Genomic DNA, 26,299 nt, shown 5'->3' on the forward strand with positions numbered 1-26,299 from the left:
AAAAATGACTTATTTTATGAAGGTAATAATAATAATCCTGGCATTTTATGACCCATTAACACACACGGCACCGGAAATTTGGTAGGCACATCTATGATCGTAAACAATATTGATGAAAATCAAAATTTTTTTTTTTAAATTTTAATATTTTCCCCCCATACATTTCATAACTCGTAATTCGAATTTTTTTTCGAATTTCGGTCCCGTGGGATTCGTATTAACGAGGTTTTACTGTATACCTACATATTATTTATGTGTGAAAATGGATCCAAATGTATTGCATGAAAACATATAAGCATTCTGTAGTTAACATTGGAACACATTCCATGGACTTTTGTGTAGAAAACATTGTTATTATTTTTGTAGCTACGTATCTAATTTGAATGTTTTTGGTCAGACTTTTTACTGTTCAAACGCCTAAAGGTAAAAGTGTAAAACAAGTTTTTAATTCTACAGGATACTTCGCCAAAGATAGCTTCTTGACAACTTTTCACACATGTTGTTCGGTTATAAAGTAAGGCAAAGCTGATGCTTTTACAACGATTCCTCGTAATAAAGTATGCTACTGCTTCCGAGATTCATATACCTACTTGGCGCCCGATCTAGCTCTTCTTCAGAACGGTGATAATTCCGGTGCTTTTCGATTGTGTCGTCGTATTTTATAATATTGTATTGCAATCAATCACTAGGCCATTTCCAATTTTATTCCAAAATTGGCCATCTAATGTTTTTAAATATATCATAATTATTAATGTATTAATTATATTATTACCATTGTGTCGTTGTTGCATTCCCACTACTCGTATTATCGGCGGAGACACTTCGGGACCTCTCTGAAGCTTTCGCCACTCGCTGATGGTCTGGTTGCAAAATTTGCTAAAACATTGACCGCAAAATTTGCTGAAATATTGACTGCAAAATTTGCTGAAACTTGGGTCACAAATATTAGCACGCCCTATGCAAATTACTGTACCTTCGAAGTGTTAAACAATACAGTTAAACCTCGATTTAACAGACAAAATTTCCGGTCTGTAAAGTAATCATTTTTCGTCGCGTGATTATGCAGAATTGCATGTTTTAACGCGTGCCGACATGTAAATAGGTATTTTTTGTGTTTTGAATAACACTCTTTATTTATTTAGATGAACTAACCGATTTGTCAATTTTTGGACAACCTACTTTATTAGCTTGATTTATTCCGTTGCATCGAAGTTTTACTGTAATCAATCATTCAGGCGAGCACACAGAATAATTGGTTTGGGGGCCTATTTTGAAAAATTATCCATTTGATTTTTGGGGGCTGAATTAACAAAATCTATTGAATTGTCTCTACTTATAGATTCTTGTCGCTTTAACGCGCGGAGCACTGTACTTTTACGAGTACATTCTTCATACCCGGACACTCCACGCTTTGAGTCTAGTGATAAACACCCGGCCTGCAGGTATAACTAAGCATGTTCACCTATGTGATATTGCGAGCTGTCGCATTCACAGGTGGCTATCAAATGTGCATGGCTTAACAGTTGTAATTATTAGGATCATTAGTGTCCGTTTGTGTCATCTGCGCTGTCTTGTCTTTTAGACATGCCGCATTGGTATATTAAAGCAAATGCCCCAGATAGTTGCACCAATTTATGAGTGACACGGGTCTTCAAGTGGCTGCAGGCCTTGCGTCGTGTGGAGTGAGGCCTACCCATTGAGAAGGCATGGTTTGATATTCGGGTAATAATATCCTCGAGTTATGAGGTACTGACGAATAATTGGAAGAAGTAATATTGTATTCACCCAAATTATTTGTATTTTTTCCATTTCCGGGGAGGGTAGTTTGGACCTGAGAACCCTCCCTTGTGTGCACGCCTGGAATCATTTGATGTAATATATGTCATTTACAGAATTACTTTGATGTTTATTTGCTCGACTCGGTCAACGATGCACTTGTATTTGTTCAATCCTCAATATGTCAATTGTTATTCTATCAAGATAATTACAGTAATTTACGTGGGCGTGTTGATATTGCTGAAACTGTAGCCAGAAGCGTTGCTGAAAGTTTGACCACGAATACCGCTCGTGTCCCGGAACAGTGTGTCGTCGTCTTAACACGCCGCCGTTTGACATGTTTTATAAAATGTCGGCTTCCGTGCTGTTATAATTATGATAGACTTAAAATAACATAATGATATATACGAGTATTCACCGATACTCGCCAGTATTCACTTAAAAGATAATGAGTGAATACCGACTGGACCGTGTTGTGTATTTGTAAACGGAAGTTTCGCATTGTGTGCGGACGCTTGACATTTTAGTTTTACGAGGCTTAATCGAAGTGTTATACAATTATGTAACAACTATTTTATAGATGAATAAAATAATTTTTTGTGTTGTACGATAATTTATAGAAATGTTTCAGGTATCTACAAAATAATAGAAATATTCTTGTTAATTATTAGGAACTGCTGGCGTCTATAAATTAGGAACGTGCCTCGTGTAAAATAACAGAAAAAGATTGCCAAAAGTCCCCCTATAAAGTCGCTACCTGATCCTGTCTTCATTTGTTTTACTATGCCGAGGAAAATGTAATGTGTATCTAAAAGTACACCCGATCCTCTTTTTGCACGGGGGATACGTTCTTAGACTAGCGTGCAAAACAAAACCGTGTAAAAAAAGATAAGGTGCCCATACAAAAATGGTAGATAGGTTCAATTACTTAAAATCAACTCAAAATACGAAATTCTTGAACTCAAAAATAAATCGAATTTATTTATTATTTATACATTAAAATATTTATACATAAAAATAAGTACATAGTTTTCCATTTAAATTAAATTTAGCCTACAGAAATATATTCATTCAGACTCGTTACTTGACAGTAAACGTGCCCGTTTACTGCTGTTTTTCTCTGGCGAAAAATCACTCTCATAGCTGGAAATACTTAATGACGCTGACGCTGAAGCACGTGGCGTGTCTCTCGTATCGAACCCGAAGTGACTTACTAGTGGCGCCATGTATGTACGTATGTGTGTCTGGGCGGCAACCGGTCCATTGCAATGCAATTTTTTGATAAATATGTACATACATACGTATTTTTATTCTTTTAAACCGTGTTAAAGCAAAAAATCAGTGTAAATAAAAGATAATAAAAAATAATCGGTACTTTTTTTAAACCGTGTTATTTTGAAACTGTGCAAAAAGAGGATCGGGTGTACTACTATTTCTGTGTTTTTAAAATAATTATAACTACCAGGTATGCAGAAGGCCCGTATGTATTTCAGGCTTTTATTACGTACATACGTACGTAAAGAATATTTAAGAAATAATTATAATTGAGTCATGGAGTTTGCGTCATCGGATATAGCTGACTATGTGGAAAAATGGATATCGCGGAAATAATAACAGCAGTACGCTATTTACTGAGTTTGCCATAATTGGACACTACGGGAAATGGATGTTATTAGAGAATTTGTAATTGCGGTAATGTATTTAATATCGCCGATCAATATGCTGACACGGATTGAGTTGTTTATCTCTATAATATTATTAAATCACTGCGTTTGATATACGAATGCATGACACGGTCCGACCTTAGGTACCCCGACATACTTAAAAAGAAATTTACAATAATTATTTGTATTTCGTTGCTCAGAAATATTGTTAATGTGTTTTTTTGTTAAATTAAATAATAATTATAGTTTTATTGTTATGCCTGAATTTGTGCGATTTGCATAATCTGATGACGGTGTAGTCGCCTTAAAAAACTGACTGCGGACAATCAATTGGTGAAAGTTTTATATCGATAGCATCATACCTGGATGTTGTAAGAGTAAAGTTGGGATCTCCTTAGCTCCATCTCTGTTAATATTCATTGGCACGCAGCGCCTGTGGCATTCTTGATAGTTTTGATAGATTATAAGACGTCGGTTAAGAACAGAAAGCTATGCAATCGACTCAATGTAAGTGCTGTTGAGAATAGCAACCGTGATAATAATCACATCCGCCCTGTCTTCCTGCGCATCGGAAGAAATTGCATCTGCGCTTGTTCAAGGTTAAATTGTTCCATTTTGACAATGTTTACGCATGCAAATTAGTGTCAAAAAGCTGACATCTATATAATTTCAGTGGATTCAATGGAATATTTCGACTATCAAAATTTTATTAAATCCGGTGTTTGGTGGTAAAGTATGAAAATATCCACAATTCATTAGCAAATTTCAAATAAAATTCTAATGGATTTAAGTTTTGTACTATTCCATTTGAGTCATTTTTTGCACCCGGGTTTCACCTTTCGGCATCTTCAGACGCTGTGTATACTCACCAAAAGGCAAACCGCAAAGATGAAACCCGGATCGCAAAAAACGACTCAAATGGAATAGAACAAAACTTAAATCGATTAGAATTTAAATTCAAATTCCATCAAGTACCTTCGGTCGATAGTATTAATATTATAAATTTTAAATTCCTAGGTCAGAGAAATGCATTTTTGTTAGTAAGTTCCGTCGAGCGTCATATTTTTTTAAAAGAAGATTTTTTCTGCAATTTGTATCTATTCTTAGTTACACTATTCACGTCAAATCTCCGCAACCTACCTCCGCCCTTCGTTACTGGTTCACATCCATCCACTCGTAAGGCGGCAGGTTGACAGTGACATAAGAACTATAAGAATGAAACTAAATTGTTTTCAATTGTGGTAATTTGGGGTGACCCAATAATAGTTGACAGTTTTAAATTTTACACTGCTGTCACAATTCTCATTTAAACTTTGCCAAATTCAAATAGCGGTCCCTCCAATTGGAGCTCCGTCTTCATTGAAGAAGTATTTCTTTGACATCTCTTGACTATACATGAATTGCGACAATAATAAAATGCATCTATGCCAGAATATCAGAATGGTGGAAGGAGTCTGAGAGCTTTCCAGTAACCTGGTTTTTTTTTTTACAACAATCTAAACAGCCTATCTCCACCCTTCGTGATTCGATATGCCCAACGTGGTTACATGTAAATTGAGCTTTCTTATTGGAAAGAGATGACCGTAGGTATACTATACGGTTTCCAATTTTATTAAATTCAATATGAACGTTAATTCAATTTTCATAGCTGATTTTGGCAAAATTATTCAAGAATGAAAACCTAACCTAACCTAACAAATAATCCAATATATTGGTTATTTTCAAAAATTGTTTGCTGATGGCTTCCTGTAAAGCAGGGGGGGGCAAACTTTTTGGATGGAGGGCCAAATTCAAGAATTCAAAATGAGCGGCGGGCCGCAAGTAAAATATCATTTTTAGATATACACTATTTATTATCACGAAAAATAAACATTACAAAAAAATTAATGAGAAGAATGAAACTGTTGTACATTTTTTAAAATTCAGGTGTTAATTTTGTAGTTGATATTCTCAAAACTGCTTGTAAATGGGCATCGGAGATATTTGATCGTAAAGAATTTTTATTGAGGTTCATGATCAAAAATGTTTGTTCTTATATATAGGTTGATCCAAAAATAACGAACATTTTTCTTGCATAATCTTTAAGTTGGTCGAATTTATCTGAATTAAGGGCATTGTAAAATTTGGAGATTTCTTCACGGCGATGCAATTCTCTTGAATCAGTATCACACTGCAGATCAATAATCTCAAGTTGTAGCTCTGTCGGACACTAATAATATCTATTGAAAATGGATCGCGTACTATTGCTAAACAAATTTTAATCTATTGTCAATATTTTTTTTTAATTATAAAAAAGTTATTCATAATCAGAAGTACAGTTAATGATGGCGGGCCGCAAAAAATTACTGGCGGGCCGCAGTTTGCCCACTGCTGTAAAGTGTAAACCGACAAGAAACGTGTTTTTAGACGAATTTTATGTCAGTACTATAGGTACGACCCACAGAGGTTGGACGGTCTTTAATATACGGCCATATATTTCACGGTGAAGTGTGATACGGCGAACTACATATGTACAAGTTTCCGGACGGTCAAGGCCCAGTGTGCACTCGTACTTGAGTTAGTAACAAAAATATTCCCAATTAGATAGACGTAGATTACACAAATCGCACGAATTCGGCATAACGCAATATTGTATGTTAGTTACATTGGAAAAAAAATGTGTAACTGTTATATTATTATTGTAGTGATTGTTATAATTTGTAATGTTACAATGTAACCGTAATTAATTGTTACGAAATCAAAAGCTGAAGTGATACAACAAGTGCTATTAAACATGACGTGCTTTCTTAGCCTGAAATATTGACATTTGTTTTGTCGTAATATTTAGTTTGTAAGTAGGGAATAAGATTATAATTATTGATATTAAATTGATTCAAATTGTTATATATGTTTAGATTATGATTGGGTTGCGCCTGCGTTTATAGATTAAGAGACGCTTTCGCGAAACTGAGACAATGGATGCTTTTGAAACTGTGGATTCATTTGTTTATCCTAGGGTCACAAAAACTAATAACTCAAGCGACGAAATAAATTGCTGGATCACCCTCGCAAACAGATGCTATTTTAGTCTCGAAAGGCTTCTAAAGGACATGGCACTCATAAAAACACCTCAGATATATAATGTACCCACTAGAAAAAAGCCCCGATTAAAGACAAAAACAGTATACAATGTCAGCGCATCTATTCTATACACAAGACTACTTTCGGCCCCTAAAACAACTATATAGGGTAGGAAAGTATCAAAATATTAGCACTTATTGTAACAATTACAATACTTTAGTTGTTTTAACAGCACCTCTCTTGGCTATGATAAATTTCTGAGCGAGATAGACAGTTTTGACTGCTTAGACGGCTAACTTAGTGTAATTGTTACAATACGTGTCAATATTTCGATACCTTCCTACCCTATTTAGCTGCTGTAGCGGGCCGAAAGCAGTCTTGTGTATAGAATAGATGCGCTGATATGAGCCTTTGTCAGTTTCAAATAAATACATGTTCACTCCACTGTGTATAGTCACAAACTGAAAAAAATAATAGATTTCTATCGTCACCTCAATTAATACTAACGTAGATAACTTAATTTTCACTGTTTTTGAGATAGCTATTGAATGTGATTATACATTTCCTTCTCTACAAAATGATAAAACTAGGTAAGTCAGAAGTTGATGGGAACTGTATTAATATTGTGTTTGAAAATATTAGATAACTATAAAACCATAAATGAATGAAATACATAAAACAAAATATCTAAATTTATTTTTTCATACAATTGAAAATTATTTAATTGTTCCCAATTAGACTATCACAATTTTCCATTTTTATTTTAAAATAAGTTTAAATTTCATTTTCCCAACAATGACCAAATCAGAGTTATCTAGTTGTAGTATTGAGGTGACGATATGCAGATGATTGCGTAGTTGTGCCTTGAATATGCACTCGGTTAGCGGAGATTTTAGGATACACAGTTCGACTCTGGCGAGAATGGAAGAATTCTAATTTACCCATGTTGATTGTTGATCAATTGTCTCAGTTTCGCGGAGACGTCGCCTGGTCTAAGATCGCAGGACGCCGCCCGATTGATTGCCGCTTTGCGCTACCCGAATGTAGGCGTCCGCGAGCATCTTCTTTATTCCTCACTTGTGTTGTCGATAGACGCGCGTGATAATACCACGCATATTACTACGTCCCGCTGTGAAAGACGTTAAAAGTTACGTTTCTGTATAATTTTAAATTGTATTTTAATATTACGCTAGTTTTAAGTTTAAATTTTTACACTCCATTATGTTGTTTTTGTCGTATAAAATTATAACTTAAAAAATATAACTTATTATTCTGTGCTATGAACGAAAAGAAAAGCAATTATTATGAACAAGGGATATTCCTTTAAAGTGTATTAAATAAATTAAATTTATAAAACAAAAAAAAAACATCTGACATTGCGCGGTCGGTAGCTTTTGTATATAACAATATATTATATGTCTGTAATACGTAAAGTGTGACTTTTATATTATAATTCCAGCCGACGCGTCGTCGCCGCCATCTGGAGAACAAAAAATACCGCTCCCCGCCAACTAAACATTCCTTCGCCGTTTAATGTACATATCTACGATGCCGCGTACAGCGCTCTGACGTGTCAGCCAGTATATAGAAGTCACACAGCATTCTGCGCTTGTGCGTTTAATTTTACATTGTGGGTCCTGGCCTCGTCCAGCTACTCTCTCTGACTCTCCCCGCCTGACTACGATTATTCGTTCTGTGCACGTGACCTAACATACGTAGTCTTCCAATCGTTATTGATTGAACCGTAAAGATCAATGTTGTAATTATTCCTACAATTGTTGCCTGGGTCATAATCGTTTGTTAATGTTTTAGTGCCCTTTTGTAATGTATACTGGTGGTATAACTATCGAGAAGCACTCTACAAATTAATATTAGTAGTGTCTCGGGAAAGAAACACCTCAACTACACGCATGCTCTTCAATATACTCGTTTTTAATGATAGCCCGTCTTCAAAATTGTGCCAGAAGCATCCCAAACGCGACCTTCCAAGATCTTGATTGATCTGTGTGTTCAGCTGGGATCAATCCACTATAGTATGAAGACCTTCCCTAGTTTATTCCACTCTTCTAGACTCATAGTTGTTCATTGGCACATACAAACGTTGAACTCGAATTAATTTGTCAATCCAGCATGTTTAGGGGTACAGGGTGGCATCTATAACATCGTACAGTCTTACCTGGTCTTTTCTCATTGTGTCCAATGTGCACCTTTCCATTCCTCTTAATTATTTAGGAACTCTCTTAAATTACTAATGGACCATGTTTCACATGCATTCTACACACTACATTAAAACATAATGGGAGATCAATTTTGTAGATACTATTTAGGTCCCCAAAGCATTCCATGCCGGTTTGGTTTTGCGAGCAATTCATACCTCTGTCAACAGATATATGTCGTCCGAGAAAGACGTGTTGTTGATCTACTTAATTAGAATTCCGTCGATGAGGTATCATTAGCCGTGGCCGATCCACTGGTAGTTGATCACTGCATCCCACATAGCTCCTTCTATTCTCCTCGGCCCATGTGGTCGATCGGTACCCTTCTGGTGCCTATTACCATTTCATTGGCTTGACCCTTTTCTGGTGAGTTATTCGTTGATTTATTTTGTGGTCTTTCCACAATATACACAGTTTCATGCTGTTCAGCAATTCCATTCTGCTCGAATGCTTTTCTGCCATTCGTGAATCGGCCTTGTGGTGTCGGGACAGTTTTCCTTCGTACAAATTACCAGACATTCTCTTGGTCTTTGAACACCGAATTGTAGTAAAATCCCCTTATCTCCTAAACCAGAAATCAGATCACCAGCGCCTTGGACATTGGAGAATATCCTAGCATTATCTTCATTCCGCAAAATATGGCCAAAGTATGGCTCACATTGGTGACGTGATCAGTCCCAGCTCCTGTGTTCTGATGGTCTGTACCTTTAACGACCTGGTTTCGGCTCCATAGACACATATTGTGTCAATGCATCATCTGAATGCCATCCGTCGAGTGCCCAGATTTATGTAAGATGTTTAATTTTGTCAAAATTGTCTCATCTATGAGCATGAATTATTATTTCCTTATTGACGGGAACTGACGTATTTAAAATAATGTAATCTTTTCACTGTGGGCTTGCTCTCAATGTACAGGCAGATATTTTTGACCTTTCGTTTGTTGGTGACCATAAAAATTAGACCAGGTCGCAAAGACCTGTTTGAAAAACTCTTACCTTCTGACCTACTTACATTTATTGACACTCCGTAGCACGCGATTGCCACATGTGCAAACTATGTGGTTTAGTTTTTAATATTATTTCAGTTGGGTATTATTAGTTGTGATGTGGTTTCGTTTGTATTTTATAAATAATTGAAATGTTATTCTTATGAAATTAATATACATAACAAGTTACTATTGAAAATTTAACGTGTTTCATTTGAATACCCCTGCCCACCTTCACACTACTGTTAAACAACACTGGAAATTGAATCAGAACCAAACCTGCGAATCCAGAGAACCACCCTTTCATTATTTTGGAACGTGAGGATTGGAAATCATCCCACGTGAGAGCAGGTAAAAATGACCTACGAGCTTCAAGAGAGTGAAAAGCGAGCATTCCTTGAAAAAATATACAGTCTGACAGTGGTTAAGGGTGGATGTAGGCTGTTAGTGCACATTAAACTTTGTTGGACATACACATTTGCTTAGACTACAGTTACAGATGGTTTTGGTTAGTTTTTAAAATTCAATTAAACCCTGCAAAAACTAAACCATAATAGATACCAGTTAAAAAATACTTGTCTATCTATAAAATATCTAAAATTATGCAATTAAATTATACATATAACTTATAGGTAGAATAATATTTTTTATCTATAGTAGTTTGGTTAGGCAGGGCTCAATGAATTTAAAAAAATGAACCGACAATATGTGTAATATGTATTCTTAATCCAATGAAAATAAATAACTATGAATGAAAAAGGGTACACAATTTTGTCGTATCGCCCAAAATATACCAAAACTATCATGGTTTGGTTGGCAGGGTTGAATTAATTTATAAAAACTAACCAATACCATCTGTAAACTGTAGTCTTGGTTCAATAAAGACAAATATATATATAACAGCCTACCTCCATCCTTTGCTACTGCAGCCTGAATAGAATATGTACTCGTTTGAAGAATTATCGGAAAAAAATCTTAAGCGCATCTATTCTATACACAAGGCTGCTAATCGAGGGTAGTTTATTATCATATTTTTGTATTGACGTATTATAATTGTTACAATAAGTTAGCCGTCAGAAATGTCTATCTTGCTCTAAAATTTAACACAGCCAAAAGAGGTGCTATTAAAACAGTTCAGACGGTTAACTTATTGTAACAATCCTCAATACGTAAATATGATAAACTACCTTCGATAGCCACAGATATGTATAAAACATATGCTGTGGACGTGCTCGAAAATATGCTTGTTGACAACTTCATTAGGGTTCCAGATAATGGACCCAACCACTGACATAATGTGTATGTAAGATATAATTTGAATTCTTGAATAGCTTATCTACGTTGGGTTTCATCTTACGTAGGTACTTCCCGGGTCTTTTCGTATGTTACTGTATTAAAAATTCCCTAGTTAGAAGCCGGCTTGAGAGTGGGTATATTGTTTGAGCCCCGCATCAGTTGAAATACGACCTTATGGTGGAACGAGTTCAAAACAAAATTTTGATATTCCTTTACTTGAGGCCTATGGATACTTTCTCGTAGGTATGCTTACATACTGTACTTTAAACACTTGAAGATAACTATATTTGGCCAGGTATTAGTTACACGTGGTGTAAATGAGAACTCTGCCGTTCTTGGTAGTATTAACCTGTGTCCCCCTGATTTAAATCTTAGAAATCAGGGAGCATTGTTCACCTGAGGTGCAGATCTATCCGGCCATCTCCAATGATCGCCAATTGAGAGGGCAATAACTCTGTTCAATCAAACCGCTTTGGATGTTGATAATTATATTCCACCTACGTGAGGATGAGTATAAGTGGGGGTCATTCGGTGTACCATTTCGAGCAGGGGCGCACACTGAAAAATGGTATTGGGGCCCATTTCGAAAAAAATCCATAATATATTGACTTTTCGCGGCCGCAGTATGGGAGGGGGTTTAAACAAAAATGTACTTAGATGATGACATTGATTTCCGGATACATTCGTCTGGACCCGAGGACCCCCCCCCTTGTGTGAGGGCGTGATTTTGAGCGCTGCTTTCAGGTCCACCCAATAAATATAATTAAATTGATTGCCGAGGGAGAACATTTTCATCCAGATTGCCACGAATTAAAAATCGGTCAGCTAATTAATTCGTCAACACAATAATTGATCACATCGATTTTATGTCGACTGCCTTGTAAATGTCAATATAGTAGTAGATTAATTAATAATTTTGTTTAATTTTTTAAATTATATTCAAAAGATTTAAAATAACATGGTTTCCTATTTTTGGAAATACCTACATGATTAATTTGAAGAAAGACAAATGAGTAGGCCAGACATTAAGAAAGACAGAAAAATCCTACAATGAATATTTTTTTATGAATGAAAAATAATTAGTAATGATTTTCTTTTCGAATAAAAAATATTATCAATTAATATTTTGAATGAAAAATATTTATCAATGATTATTGTATTATGAAAAATACTATTAATGACTAATTTTTTTATTAATGAAAAATAATTAATGATTTTCTTTTAAAATAAAAAATATTATCAATGAATTTTTTTCGAATGAAAAATATTATCACTTGGTTTAGTTATTTTAATGAAATTAAATGAATGAATATTATAGTATAGTTAGGTAAATAGGATATAATTGAGATGATCCAAAACAATGTAGTATGTATTTATAATTTAAATGTATTTATCAATGATTTTTTTGAACGAAAATATTTTTTTATCAATGAATTTTTAATATTTTAATAAAAAATTATCTCTATTTGATAAAGTGATACACAATTGTATTAATTATAATGAAATAATTACATGAATGAATCTCAAGCGATCTTGTGCTTTATTTATTATGTCCGATAGGTCCAAACCAAAACTCGATTTACTGATCGTTTTCATTCAAAAACAAAAGTTTGAATATTGGCAGTTTAACATGAAGCAAAAATGATACATTCAATTTATTATAGGTAGGTACCTAATGAAGTAATCTCACATTAAAAATTCTTACAACAAACCTAACTAAGAACATGACGTGTTGGAATACTTGTATTAAGATACATTATTATCGTAATACTTGTGGTTTGTCGTACATATCTACAACATTTTCACAAGGGTGCCTCCAAATCTGTCAGCGCCACAGACCCTACCTAAAACTATGAGAGTAGATTTCGTGGAAATGCTTTCAGTATAGGTAAATACTATAAATGGTGTGTACAGTGATGTCCCGTGGGGGTAGGCAGATTGAGCATCGCTTGGAGGCGGCAGTTACTCGAAGGGCGGCAAACCGAGAAGCATCATTAGGTAGGTATATATAGAAATATGTACATAAACTTAGTAATAACGGAAATATCTTTCTATTAAAAAATCCTCTCTCTAGTTGGAAACACAATTAACATAAAATGTTTAACAGGACTGTAATTTTTTTGTCGGGTTTGCGATGTCTAGTTTACTTCCTTTATCCTTGGAAGTAACGGCCTTGATGACCAGCAATGACACATGCAGATTTGCGAATTATATGTAGATACATACTTACCTAATTAATTTATCCGAATAATGTTGCCAGTCACTCACGAGTTTTAAAAGTTATTATGTGTATTTTTTTATGTACATATCTGAAACCGAGGAATCGTAATATTGTCTATTGAAGTAGAAATGGCATTTCAATTAGGTTTAGTAGTATATATTTTGTTAGTAATGTATCCACACATAACACAACACATTTCTTAGATATTGGTGTCATGAAAGTGTGATAAAAAATACTGTATAAAAAAATTGGGCAGCATTCTGGCGCTGCCTAAGAGCGGCATTTTGTCTAGGGACGCCACTGGGGGTGTGTATGTCCGAAGGTAAGTAAGTAGGATCCTAATGAATTCACAGATAACTCCGACATTCTAAGTCTGTTTAAGGGCAGCACTTTGGCCCAAGGGACGTCAATGGGGCCTTATTCTTCAGCCGGTCGATATCTTTGCCGGCTGCATTCTAGCGTGTATCATTCATAGTAAATTAAACATCGTTTTCCGCAGCAAGTTGTTGATTATTGGGTCCGTCATGCAGCTACAATACCTAAATATTAAAAACATTGCAAAAAATGTACCAAGCCAGACGCAAACACATATTTTTCAATTTTCGCGATGTCAAAATATTATATTAAATCATTTTTAAACCGTAACCATCCCGTAATCATATGTGCGTGTGGAAAATGGACCCTAAGTTAAAGAGAGATCCAGAAACTTAGAGTAGGTAGCACAACGTGGTATGGAGAGGTGGTTTCTGGGCATAACGCGAAAGGACAAAACGAGAAATGAGTGAATAAGGAGACAGACATAGAGTTCGCAAAAAACTTCAAATGGAAATGTGCTGGACACATAGCTCGAAGGAGGGACAATCGTTGAACAGATATTTAGTCATCAAGTGGTATCCAAGAGGTTCAAAACGTCCGCAAGGTAGACCTAGAAGCCGCTGGATTTATGAAATGATAAAGTTCTGCAGAAGTACATGGCAACGCAATGCACATGACCGATATAAGTAGAATCGGCTCGGAGAGGCTTTCATCCAGCAGTGAATAGGTTCAGGCTAATTAATGATGATGAAATTGTATTAATAATATCTAAATTACCTTGATTTAAATTACAAAGACGGTAACAATTTATTGATCAATTTTTCAATACCTACATCGGATAGCATATTAAATTATCAGTAATTATTCGCATGGATAATTGGATCAGTGGCTTAATGTGTTGAAGGAGTAATAGATAGATGCTTCTGAAATAATAATAAAAAAAAATGCAATAAGAGGAAGTAATACATTAGTACACCTAATGGGAGGTTTTTTTAGGACTACGTATTCTAGCATTGGCGTGCGGTGTCTTTTAACATCAGGCATCAAAAAACAGAATAAAATATAAATGAAAAAGCCAGCTGCCTTGGACCAAGGTTTTGAAGCTGGGCTATTGTTATTATAATACGACTCAACCAAAAGAACACGTCATAGCGCCTCAAATATTGAATGAACGTTTTGCATACTTTTATATTTATTTCTGCTATATTTCTCCACACTCGAGATCCGAAGCCTGTTGTATCACACCCTGTAGGGTAGGCCAGATCCCATTAATTTTGTGTTCCCTGTCAGGCATGCTCTTAAAAAGCAAATTTCAATTTTGAAATACATTATTTCTACTGAATACTCGATGAGAGTATTAAAATAAATTATGTAGTTGTACTGAAATTACAAGTTGATAATGATATTATATTAAAATAATGGGAAACTGTTTGCAAAGCATGGGACGAAGATGCTACCAAAAAGCAAGTCTAACACTTCGTCAGCCTAAATACCTAACTCACATTTGAAATATGTTATTTCTTTTATTATATTATAGTGTTTTTTGAAACATCGCATTTAAGTTATTTATTATTTATATAGACACATTTATGCATCATTATTTTCGTCAATAGTTCTATCCAGTGACGTCCCTAGACAAACTGCCGCCCCTAGGCAGCGCTAAAATACCGTTCCATTTTTTTTATACAGTATTTTTATCATCCTTGCATGACTCCAATATCTAAAATAAATGTGTTGTATGGATTGGTACATTACCAATAACATTAATCTAATTTAAAACAGACTTAGAATGTCGGAGTTATCTGTGAATTCATTAGGAGCCTACTTACTTACCTTCGGACATACACACCCAGTGGCGTCCCTAGACAAAATGCCGCTCTTAGGCAGCGCCAGAATGCTGCCCCATTTTTTTATACTTACAGTATTTTTCATCACACTTTCATGACACCAAAGAAATGTGTTGTGTTATGTATGGATACATTACTAACAAAATATATACTACTAAACCTAATTGAAATGCCATCTCTATTTCAATAGACAATATTGCGAGTCCACAATTTCAGATACATTTAAAAATACTCCTGACAACTTTTAAAACTCGCAGGTTTGTATAAATTAATTACGTTAGTATGTACCTACCTATAATTCAAATATAATTTGCAAATCTGCACGTGTCATTGCTGGTCATCAAGGACGTGACATTAAAGTACAACGGAAGTAAACTAGATATCGCAACCCCGACAAAAATACAGTCCTGTTAAACCTTTGTTATGTTAATTAATATATTTTGTTTCCAACCAGTGGGCTGAAATTTTTAATTGAAAGATATAAGTTGAGGCACACATTTCTATATACTTATACCTAATGATTCTTCTCGATTTGCCGCCCTTCGAGTAACTGCTGCCCCCAAGCGACGCTCAATCTGCCTACCTATATGGGACGTCACTGGTTCTATCAAAATCTGATGTATACATCTATCTATACAAGTAATAAATAAGTACCTAGGCTGTTTCAAAGAGCTTCCTTCTAAAATGTTTCAAATGTGAGCTAGAGTAGTTGTGCATTCAGCTCTCATAGGGAGCATTACTGGAAAGCGAGTAGCCATTGAATAAAATTTATTTATTGGTTATGTGGATACTATGAAATCTTTTTGAATAAGTAAGACATGCGCCGAATTCACAGCATTTATGAACCGCACGCCACGTTGGTACAAGTTGGTATATTTTATTAAAATAAAAAATTGTAAGCCCCGATTATGTATTTACAAGGGGGGGCTGACAGGGCTCTAGCCTGGGGGCCCGGGCTCAGGAGGGGCCCGGCAAGGCGAGTCGACCAGATAAGTGAGATAAACACACATCACAAATTTGCTTCAATAGTAAAAAAAGTCGCTATTTTCCTTCAATGATATTATTCTTTAAAATTATGTGGTTGTACGATACAATTTTTAATTGTGTATCAATACTCAACATCTCCATAATTCAAATGGATGTATATATGTATGTAATAAAAAACTAAATATACACATTAATTCTACAGTGTACAGTACCTCATTTAGAAAACGCTACTGTAGAGCGTCACGCTGCCTTTATCCTTAACTTAATAGGTAGGGGGGGGGGTCCGCCAAAGATCCTAGCCTGGGGGCCCGCTTAACGATGTGGGGCCCATCAATGGTAAATTCGGCTCGTTTAAAAAATAAAAGAATATATTTTTTAGTGATTTTATTAAATTAAGTAAGTATTTAATTGTATTTTCTTACACAAAATATAGTAATCATCTACAATGGATACAATATACAGTCATAGTACATACTAATATATTATGAATTATTAATGTAGGTAGGTACCTATATATTACAATTTTATTTACACTTAATACTTACCTACCTATATTTTTCCATGTCAGGAAACTTGTGCATATGCAGTTAGCCGTATCACACTTCACCGTGAAACGTTGTATCGGAAATAGGTCCAACCTCTTTGGGTCGTATAGTACTGATATAAAATCCACGTCTAAATAAAACACGGTTCTTGTCAGTTTACACTTTACAGGAAGCCAGCAGCAAACAAATTTAAAAAATAGCCGATAGGTACCTGTACTGGATTATGTGTTAAGCTATGTTAGATTGGGTTAGGTTTTCATTCTTGAATTCATGAATTTGCCAAAATCAGCTATGAAAATTGAATTAATATTCATATTCAATATTATTGAATCTAATAAAATTGGAGACCACGGCGAACTGTGCCACGGTGAAATGTTTTACGTACAATTTACTTGTAACCATATTTTTCTCCACAGAGTGGAGGTCGTATTAACAGATTTTATTTTTTTTACAGCCACTTGCTCAACCGATTAGGTCCATATCGATACCCTAGTTCTATAAGGAAACAACTCAAAAATCCTTGTTCTGAGTAAATCGCATTTGAAGTTTTACATAAAATGGTTCCTTTAGTTCCGAAGATTTTTTTAGTGAAAGCATTATTAAATAGTGATAGATATAATATTGTAATTTATTATGGTTTAATTTTTTTATAATATTATTAATAATTGATGCAAGAATAAATTAATATTAAATAAAAACTAAAAACTATTCGACTTGTTTCCAGTGATGACAAATAAATCCTCTACATTCATAGTTCTATAAGGAAACAAATCAAATGGTTCCTTATAGAAATATGTTTGCCTACGCAAACTTGTTTGAATGCTGCTTGTCTATAGAAACATTAAACAAAAATATCCTCAAAAAAACACAAAAATATCAGCAACAAAAAAGGACTTAATTTAATTATGCGATAGCAATGTTATTCCTAGGGTCCATTGGGATTTTTACAAAAATCTTAAGGCAGTTGATACACTTGAATATTATCTAAATCTTTTATATTTAAGTAAACATATTTTTATAATTATTCTTATGTCACTTTTATTGTTTACTAAACGTTGTTAAAATAAACATTGTCATGTCCCGAATGCCAATTTTTTATATATTTTTATTCACATACCAAAAAGAAGGACCCTATTACAGAGTAATAATGTCATAATACACTAACAAAATAATATGATTCCAATTCTAATGGATTTAAGTTTTGTACTATTCCATTTGAGTCGATTTTTGCAACCCGGGTTTCGCCTTTCGGTATCTTCAGGCGCTATGTGCACCAGTGGCGAAGAGTGGATGTAGGCTGTTCAGATCCGCCCAGTGACGTCCCTAGACAAAATGCCGCCCCTAGGCAGTGCCAAAATGCCACTCCATTTTGTATACAGTATTATTTATCATCCTTTCATGACTCCATTATATAAGAAATGTGTTGTATGGATACACTATTAACAAAATATATACGACTAAACATACCAAATTAAATTTATAAATATTTTTAATTAATAAGTTAATATGTCAAATTTTAATTATTCACAAAACTGAGCGTGTCGTTTATTGTCACCAACGACATCAATGAGCAACGGAAGTAAACTAGACATCGCAAACACGACAAAAAATTACAGTCCTGTTAAACCTTTTATGTTAATTAATACATTTTGTTTCCAACCAGTGAGCTGATTTTAATGGAAGGTTATTTTCGTTATTATTAAATTTAGTTAATAAAAACGAAATAATAAAATATACTAATTCTAATTATACTAAATGATTCTCCTCTATTTGCCACCCTTCGAGTAACTGCCGCCCCCAAGTGACACTCAATCTGCCTACCCCCACTAGACGTCACTGGATCCGCCATAAATAGTGCACACTACCTTTTGTCAGTAAAACGTATTTGTTTTCATGGAAATAAGACTAGAAATTATAGACGGTGTTGGTTAGTTTTTAAAATTCAATTAAACCCTGCGAAAACTAAGCCATAATAGATCATAGTCAAAAATACTTGTTTATCTATAAATTTTATAAAATTATGTAGTTAAATTATAGAAAACTTTGGATTTTATCTAGTTTGGTTTAGGCAGGGCTTAATGAATTTAAAAAAATGAACCAACAATATGTGTAATATGTATTTTTAATCCAACGAAAACAAATAAGTATGAATGAAAAAATGTGCACCGTTTTGTCGTATCGCACATAGTATAACAAAATTATTATGGTTTGACTTAGACAGTGTTTAATTGATTTTAAAAACTAACCAACACTATCTATAAATTATTTTAGTATTATATAGTTCAATAAAAACAAATACAAAAGACTGGCAAAGTTAGATGTATACTATTGATGTTGGATTTTAACAGCCTATCTCCACCCTTCTCCACTGATGTGCACATAATAGTTAATTCTATCATATTATTATATACTTAACAAACCTATACCTACCTATTGAGTCAAAGATCACAATAAGAATATTACAAACAAATTATGAATACCTAGTTGAAGTGTTTGTAAAAACCCCTTACTTAATTACCCCTAAAAACAACTTATCACCTTCTTGGAACGATTATAATAGGTATATCTATGATATTAGTCTTTAAAAAGCTATTATTTAAACCAAACATATTCAATAATATTCCTACCTTTTAATAATAATACTTCAAGTAATTTCTGTTTTAAATCATGAATTTACTACTCGTCCAATAGAATAATGTTAAATAAATTATTTAAGACTACAATAAATTAGTTATCTATTTAAAAAAATAGCCTCATGGGTTCCTGAATAATAATTGTGTTAATGAATAGACTGTCACTGGTTTGATTTTTTTTAAATGTTTCCTTATAGAACTATGACAAGCTCAATATGGTTCAATCTTTTTAGTTCAATAAGGAACCACATAAAATGTTTCCTTATAGAACTGTGAACATGTAAAATACAAAGAAATTCCATATGGAATTATTTCCTTTTATTAATTATTGAGATTTTTTAGAAATATTTTAAAAATTGAATTATGTAGCTGTCATGATTCTTTATCAAATGGCATTATTAACTCAAAACTGCAAAATTTTGAGTTGTTTCCCTATAGAACTAGGGTATCGATATTCTGGGTCCAAAACACACATTGAAATAAAACACGAAAACATGAATTTTATATCAGCACTATATACGATCCAAAGAGGTTGGACGGCCATATATTTCCGATACAACATTTTACGGTGACGTTTTTTTTTTATTAGAATTATTAATAACCATGTCCTTGCTTTTTCGTACAAGGTGGTTGTTAGTAATTTTGAACAATCACAAACACCCAGGCTTTGATAAAAACACATTTGTCATGACCGGAATCGAACCCAGAACTCTCGGGTGGAAGGCCCGCCTTACCCACTGCACCACGAGAGCCGCCTTACGGTGACGTATTGTGATACGGCGAACTAACTCCATACGTACATGTTTCCGGACACAATCAAACCCAGGACCCCGCAAAAGACCGACAACTATAACTTAAGAAGCTGCGGCTTGAAGAGCTCGTAAATACACTATCAATTAGTACCTACTCACATCGGGGCACTAGCGCCAAAAAGCAAACTTACGTATTATTATTATTATACCTAGTTTTCGGTCTGTATACGTCTATGTCCTATATGTATTTATAAGTATTTCTTTGACCATGTCCGATCATAAGTAGATCATAATATGGGGCTCCACATTTTGTTTTAACGAGAAATGGATGTTAGCCACTTGCTCAACGTATTAGGTCTATACTTTGACTTAAACACACACATTCAAAAACAATATATTTTCTCTGGGGTTCCAACCTGGAACTCACGACATTTTAAGGACGCTTTAGCCGCTCGGCTATCGTGGGCTTCATACATGATCATCACCATTGGCGAGGGGTGGAGGCAGGCTGATAAGATCCGACATAAATAGTGCACATTAAGCTCTATCAGTCATACTTATTTGTTTCTTGAAGTAATAATAGAAATTGCAGATGGTACTGTTTAGTTTTTGAAAATCAATAATTAAGCCCTGCCGTAGCCAAACCATAATAGTTTAGGTATGATATTATGAGCGATTCGACCAAAATAGTGCATACTTTTCAGTCATACTTATTTTTGTTTTCGTTGAATTATTAATATATATTATAAAAATGGCGTTGGTTAGTTTTTTTAAATTCATTAAGCCCTGTCTAAACCAAACCATAACAAATAAAAAAATATTCTTCTATCTATAAACTATTTAAAATTATGTATGGTTTTCGCAAGAATTTTAAAAACTTAATTCAATTAAAACAAATACGTATGAGTGATAAAGTTTAGTGTGCACTATTTATGTCGGATTTTAACAGCCTACCTTCACTCTTCGCTACTGAGTATCAGATTATTCAGAATACTGTAAAATTTATAAAAGAACATCTTTTGGATCCAAAGTGCTTGATATTTTGTCAACGGAATCTGACATTTCTTCGGACATTTTGAATTCCTGATCATTTTTACTCCATCTTTCTAAAACAGCCATTTCGTTCTGGTCCACCTGAGTGGCTTTATTAGCCGAATCTTTATCGTTAATCTTATCCATTTTCTTCTCTTTAATGCTGTTGGCTCTTTCGTCTTCCATGTTCTTCCTCTCGAGCGCTATAGTCAATATCTCGGCTAACCTGTGCGCGCAATGAATCATCTCTTTCGTTTCCTCTTTTGTAATAGTCACAGGACGCTCCGTTCCAGAATTATTCCTTTGATTGTTGTTACTGCTATGGACACTTTTACTGAAATTCTGACTGATCATTTTACCATTGTGCAGAAGTTTATCACTGTTTCCAAAAGCGTCTCTTTTAACAGCTGGAGGCTCGTGGTAAAAAGGCGTCGGGCAGTCATCATAGAAGAATTTAACAGGAAAAGCTGCCAAAGAATTGTTGTAATTCTGCCAAAAACTACTCCACTCTCCTCGCTCTTTCGTTTGACTCATATCTAAATTGTCTTTAGGTAATAAATCACCATCTTCATCCAAGTTAAGCGAAGATCTGAACTGTTCATTCTCTATCCAGCTTGTATGACAACTGGAACTAGAGCTAAAGCATACGTTTTGAGAGTTTGGACTGATAGTAGCTTGATTGGAAGCAATATTAGAAACTGTACTATCCCTTTTGAGGAGTTTCGGATGAATTGACACACCGTTCGGTGTTAAATCACATGGTGAATTCTCACAAGTCGAAGCCTCTGACGTAAAATCGGGAGAATTTGAAGAATACACCAGCTCTGAATGTCGGGATAAGCTGGAGCCCAAAGAAAATTTTCTGGCAGAACTGCTTCTGTCTTGTTTTCTTAAATTTCTACCCGACGACGGACTTTCGTATGACGATCTTGGACTGAAATTCTGTAAAGAGCTTCTTCTAGAATACGGTCTTGAAACGTTCTGCGGAATGAATCTTGGTGTACTGGAAATGCTTTCAGTAAACCCTTTATCATTACTTCTTCTCCTTCTTGAGTTTCTTCCACTATCTTTTCTTTCTTTGGATCTTGGACTGGTTTCTTCGTCAGAGTCTGCAAAGTCAGATATCTGCGCCAGATCTAGTGACATTTTATCGTGATAAATACATTCATCACTCCTGTATTCTGTGTCAGCATTACGTTTGATTCTACTAAAGCTGGTCTTTCTGTGGGTACTTTTAGACTGTCTTACAGCACCAGTTTCCACAGAATACTTTAAAATACCACAGGTTCCTGGTAGAGAGTTGGCCCTGTTTGTTTTTCTAGGAGCTGGACTTCCGAATATACTCAAATCATTCTTAATACATTCATTTGAATTCGTTCGGCTAGTTTCTTTAATAATAACACAATTCCTTGAGCCGACGACAGAATTTCTTCCATTTTGTTTTGTTTTCCTCTCCTGGCTTCTACTTATTGAAGACGAATTTGAAACTATCGAATTGGGACGTGTTGGTCCTTGCTTTTTGACAGGTTTATCAACAACTGCCTTTTGTTTACTATCTTCCAATAAATTTTCAGGGATTTTATCAGTACTCGCGTCTCTTTCTGACTTTCTTCGTTCTTTCGTTTCGACTTTAGACGTCCTATTTGCACTCATCATTAAAAATTGTCTATTAGCTTATTTTGATTTAAATATTGTCCTTTTTTAAAAATCAAAAATAATCATTTAAATTTTTAAAAGAACACACTTCAATCACCATATTATTATATTTATTTATATTGTCCAATGTCAGCACAACACATATTTTTATCACAATACAATCGCTTTTTATTGACGGTTTCATTAATTTATTTTGAAACTAATTTCATTGTTCCAACTGCTAGTCCTTGGAATATACAACAAAATACACATAAAAAGAAGGAGAAATTGATCACCAGCCAGTTAATGGGTAGATACCACAGGCGAAGGGTGGAGGTAGGTTGTAAAGATCCGACATAAATAGTGCACATTAAACTACATATATTTGTTTTCATTGAACTAAGATGCAATGAGATAGTATTAGTTAGTCAAATAGAATAGTCAAAAAATATTAGTTTATCTGAGAAACTTCTAAAATTATGCAATTAAACCATACATAGTTTTAGATATTTGATAGACATAAGTATATATCGTCTCTGTTATGGCAGAACACACTAACTGGAGAATACTAGTTTTGAGTAATTTGACTTTGAAGTTGTTAAAATGTTTGAAATGGTCTATCATGTGAGTTTATTAAGTAATCGTAAAAAGGATGACTTTAAAATAAAGACTGTTTATTTATTAAGAAAGTTTCCAGACGGTAAAGTTTTAAATAAGGAACATTTTGGTATAACTAACTCAATGTGTCATTTTTTCGAATTAGTGTCTTCTGCCAGAATAGTGACGATATTATTTTTTATCGATTATGGTTTGGCTAGACAGGGCTCAATGAATATTATAAAATTAACCAACACCATATGTAATAAATATTTATATATTCTTAACTTAACGAAAACAAATAAGTACTACATATGTCTGAAAAAGTGTGTACTATTTTTAACTAATCGACCATAGCATGCCTAAACTATTATAGTTTGGTTTAGGAAGGGTTTAATTGAATTTTAAAAACTAACCAACACTATCTGCAAATTTTTATCTTTGTTTAATGACTGTCATGACTGACAAAGTTTAGTGTGCACTATTTATGTCGGACCTTAACAGCCTACATCCACCCTTCGCCACTAATACACCCAGTCTGTATTATTATTTTAGACTTTGAGAATCGCGTATTGAACTCTTCAGATCATAGCTATCCTCAGCTAACTGGTTTTAGACAGTCAAAATAGTCATCAACTCTCCAAAGGATGAAACCAGACACATGGATCATAAGGAGAATCAATCACCAGCCAATATTTATGGCGAAGGGTGGAGGTAGGCTGTTAAGATCAGCCATAAATAGTGCACACTAAACTTTGTCAGTCATATGTATTTGCTTTCATTGAAATAAGACTACACTTTACAGATGGTGTAGGTTAGTTTTTAAAATTTAATTAAACCATGCGAAAACCTAGCCATAATAGATAATAGTCAAAAAATTATATCTATAGAACGTCTAAAATTATGCAATCAAATCATACATAACCTTGGATATTTTATAGATAGAATAATATTTTGTGTCTATGAATTTAGAAAAAAAGAACCAATACCTAATAATGTGTAATAATATGTATTTTTAATCCAAAGAAAACAAATAAGTATGAATGAAAAAGTGTGTACAATTTTGTCATATCGCCGAAAGTATACAAAAACTATTATGGTTTGGTTGGCAGGGTTTAATTGATTTTCAAAAACTAACCATCACCATCTATAAATTGTAGAATTAAATCAATTAAAATAAATGTCTTTTCTTGCGACCATGTCCGACCCTAATAGGATCATATGGGCCTCCACAGAGTGGAGGTTTGTATTAACAGATTTTTGTTGTTACGAGAAATGGATGTCAGCCACTTGCTCAACATAATATTAGGTCCATACTCTGACTCATACACAAATTGAAAAACAATATGTGTACTTGCCAGACCCATGATTCGAACCTGGGACCCACGACGCTATAGGCCGACGCTTAATCCGCGCGGCCATCATATAAAAATAAATACCTACGTATGACTAACAAAGTTTTTTTTTTGTGATTTTACCGAGGCTTTGACTGCGACTCGCTGTCATATCGCCTCTTCTCTTCTAGAAGGGGATCCATCGATCAGGTCCTCACTCCTATTCTGTTAAATAACATTACAATTTTGCTTAGCTCTTCCGTCTTACCCACCGCCAGGACACCCTTCAATTCGTCGACATTCTCATAGATATCCGCAATTCGCAGCTGTACTCTGTGAAGTTCATATTTAGGGCATTGTAGTGCTATATGTACAATGTCCTCTAAAACATGACATTCATCGCAGAGCTGCGATTCGCTTCTTCCCATGAGGACATCAAATCTTTTGCCCATGGTGTGCCCTGTTCTTAGCCTCAGTATTAACTTAAGCTCATTCCTCGTCACTAACAAAGTTTAATGTGCACTATTATTAACTTTATGGCGGATCGTAACAGCCTATCTCCACCCTTCGCTACTGATAGTCACACATATTTAAACTATCCGACCCAAGATTCGGTTAGTTCGTGTACCTTATATTATGTTATAGAACCGTATTAAATTTATGCACATTATGTCCGATATTCGGATCACTTTAAACTGAGTTGTCGAATGTATCAGTGCCGGGATTATACTGAACGAAATTGTGAATTGTTTATTCACTTGACATAATAATGTTTTGTTGGAGGGTAGGTTATGATAGGGGTGTCCCCTAGATAGGCGAACGCACTGGAGCGAAGCGACGAGCGAAGTTTGGCTACGCACCAACAACAAAATGGTGATCGGGGTGAAGGTAGTCCAATAAGATTCCATTATCATCAGCCGGGGTCGATTCACTGCTGGATGAAGGCCTCCCCATAGCTTGCTAATTATTTGCTGCCACGTACATCCACTGAACTTTATGATCTTGTCCAGTGACGTCCCTAGGCAAAATGCCGCCCCTAGGCAGCGCCAGAAAGCCGCCCCATTTTTTATACAGTATTTTTCTAAGAAATGTGTTGTATTGATACATTACTAACAAAATATACACCAATAAAGCATACAAAATTAGATTTAGATATAAAAAGCGAAGTTAGACACTTACCCAAATCATCAAAGTCTGATGTCGTATTTGGTTGATATTTCTGACACATTTGGTTTGTACCATTTAGCAATACACAGATTTGTTATTATTTCCACACCATTTTTACAAAGCTATTATTGCAGGTAGGTACAACATGTAAACAAAATATTTTTAGCTATTTTTATAAGTAGGTATACCAAATCTCAATTTGCCGCCCTTCGAGTAACTGCCGCCCCCAAGCGACGC

The 26,299-nt window shown here is 34.6% G+C and overlaps 1 protein-coding gene across 1 annotated transcript; it reads right to left on the reverse strand.

The window, feature by feature from the left end:
- Window positions 1–21,299: 21,299 nt before the first annotated feature.
- Window positions 21,300–22,982, reverse strand: LOC147076999 (uncharacterized). Its single transcript, XM_085940958.1, has one exon. The coding sequence runs from the start codon at window positions 22,980–22,982 to the stop codon at window positions 21,300–21,302; it is 1,683 nt and encodes a 560-aa protein (XP_085797084.1).
- Window positions 22,983–26,299: the final 3,317 nt, after the last annotated feature.

Source organism: Rhyacophila brunnea, unplaced genomic scaffold, assembly GCF_057557595.1.
Source record: "Rhyacophila brunnea isolate RB1 unplaced genomic scaffold, BYU_Rbru_1.0 scaffold_13, whole genome shotgun sequence".
Taxonomy (NCBI): Eukaryota; Metazoa; Arthropoda; class Insecta; order Trichoptera; family Rhyacophilidae; genus Rhyacophila; species Rhyacophila brunnea.

Bases quoted from the DNA above. Each gene is read 5' to 3' on its own strand.
- LOC147076999 (XM_085940958.1), bottom strand. From the start codon at position 22,982: ATGAGTGCAAATAGGACGTCTAAAGTCGAAACGAAAGAACGAAGAAAG.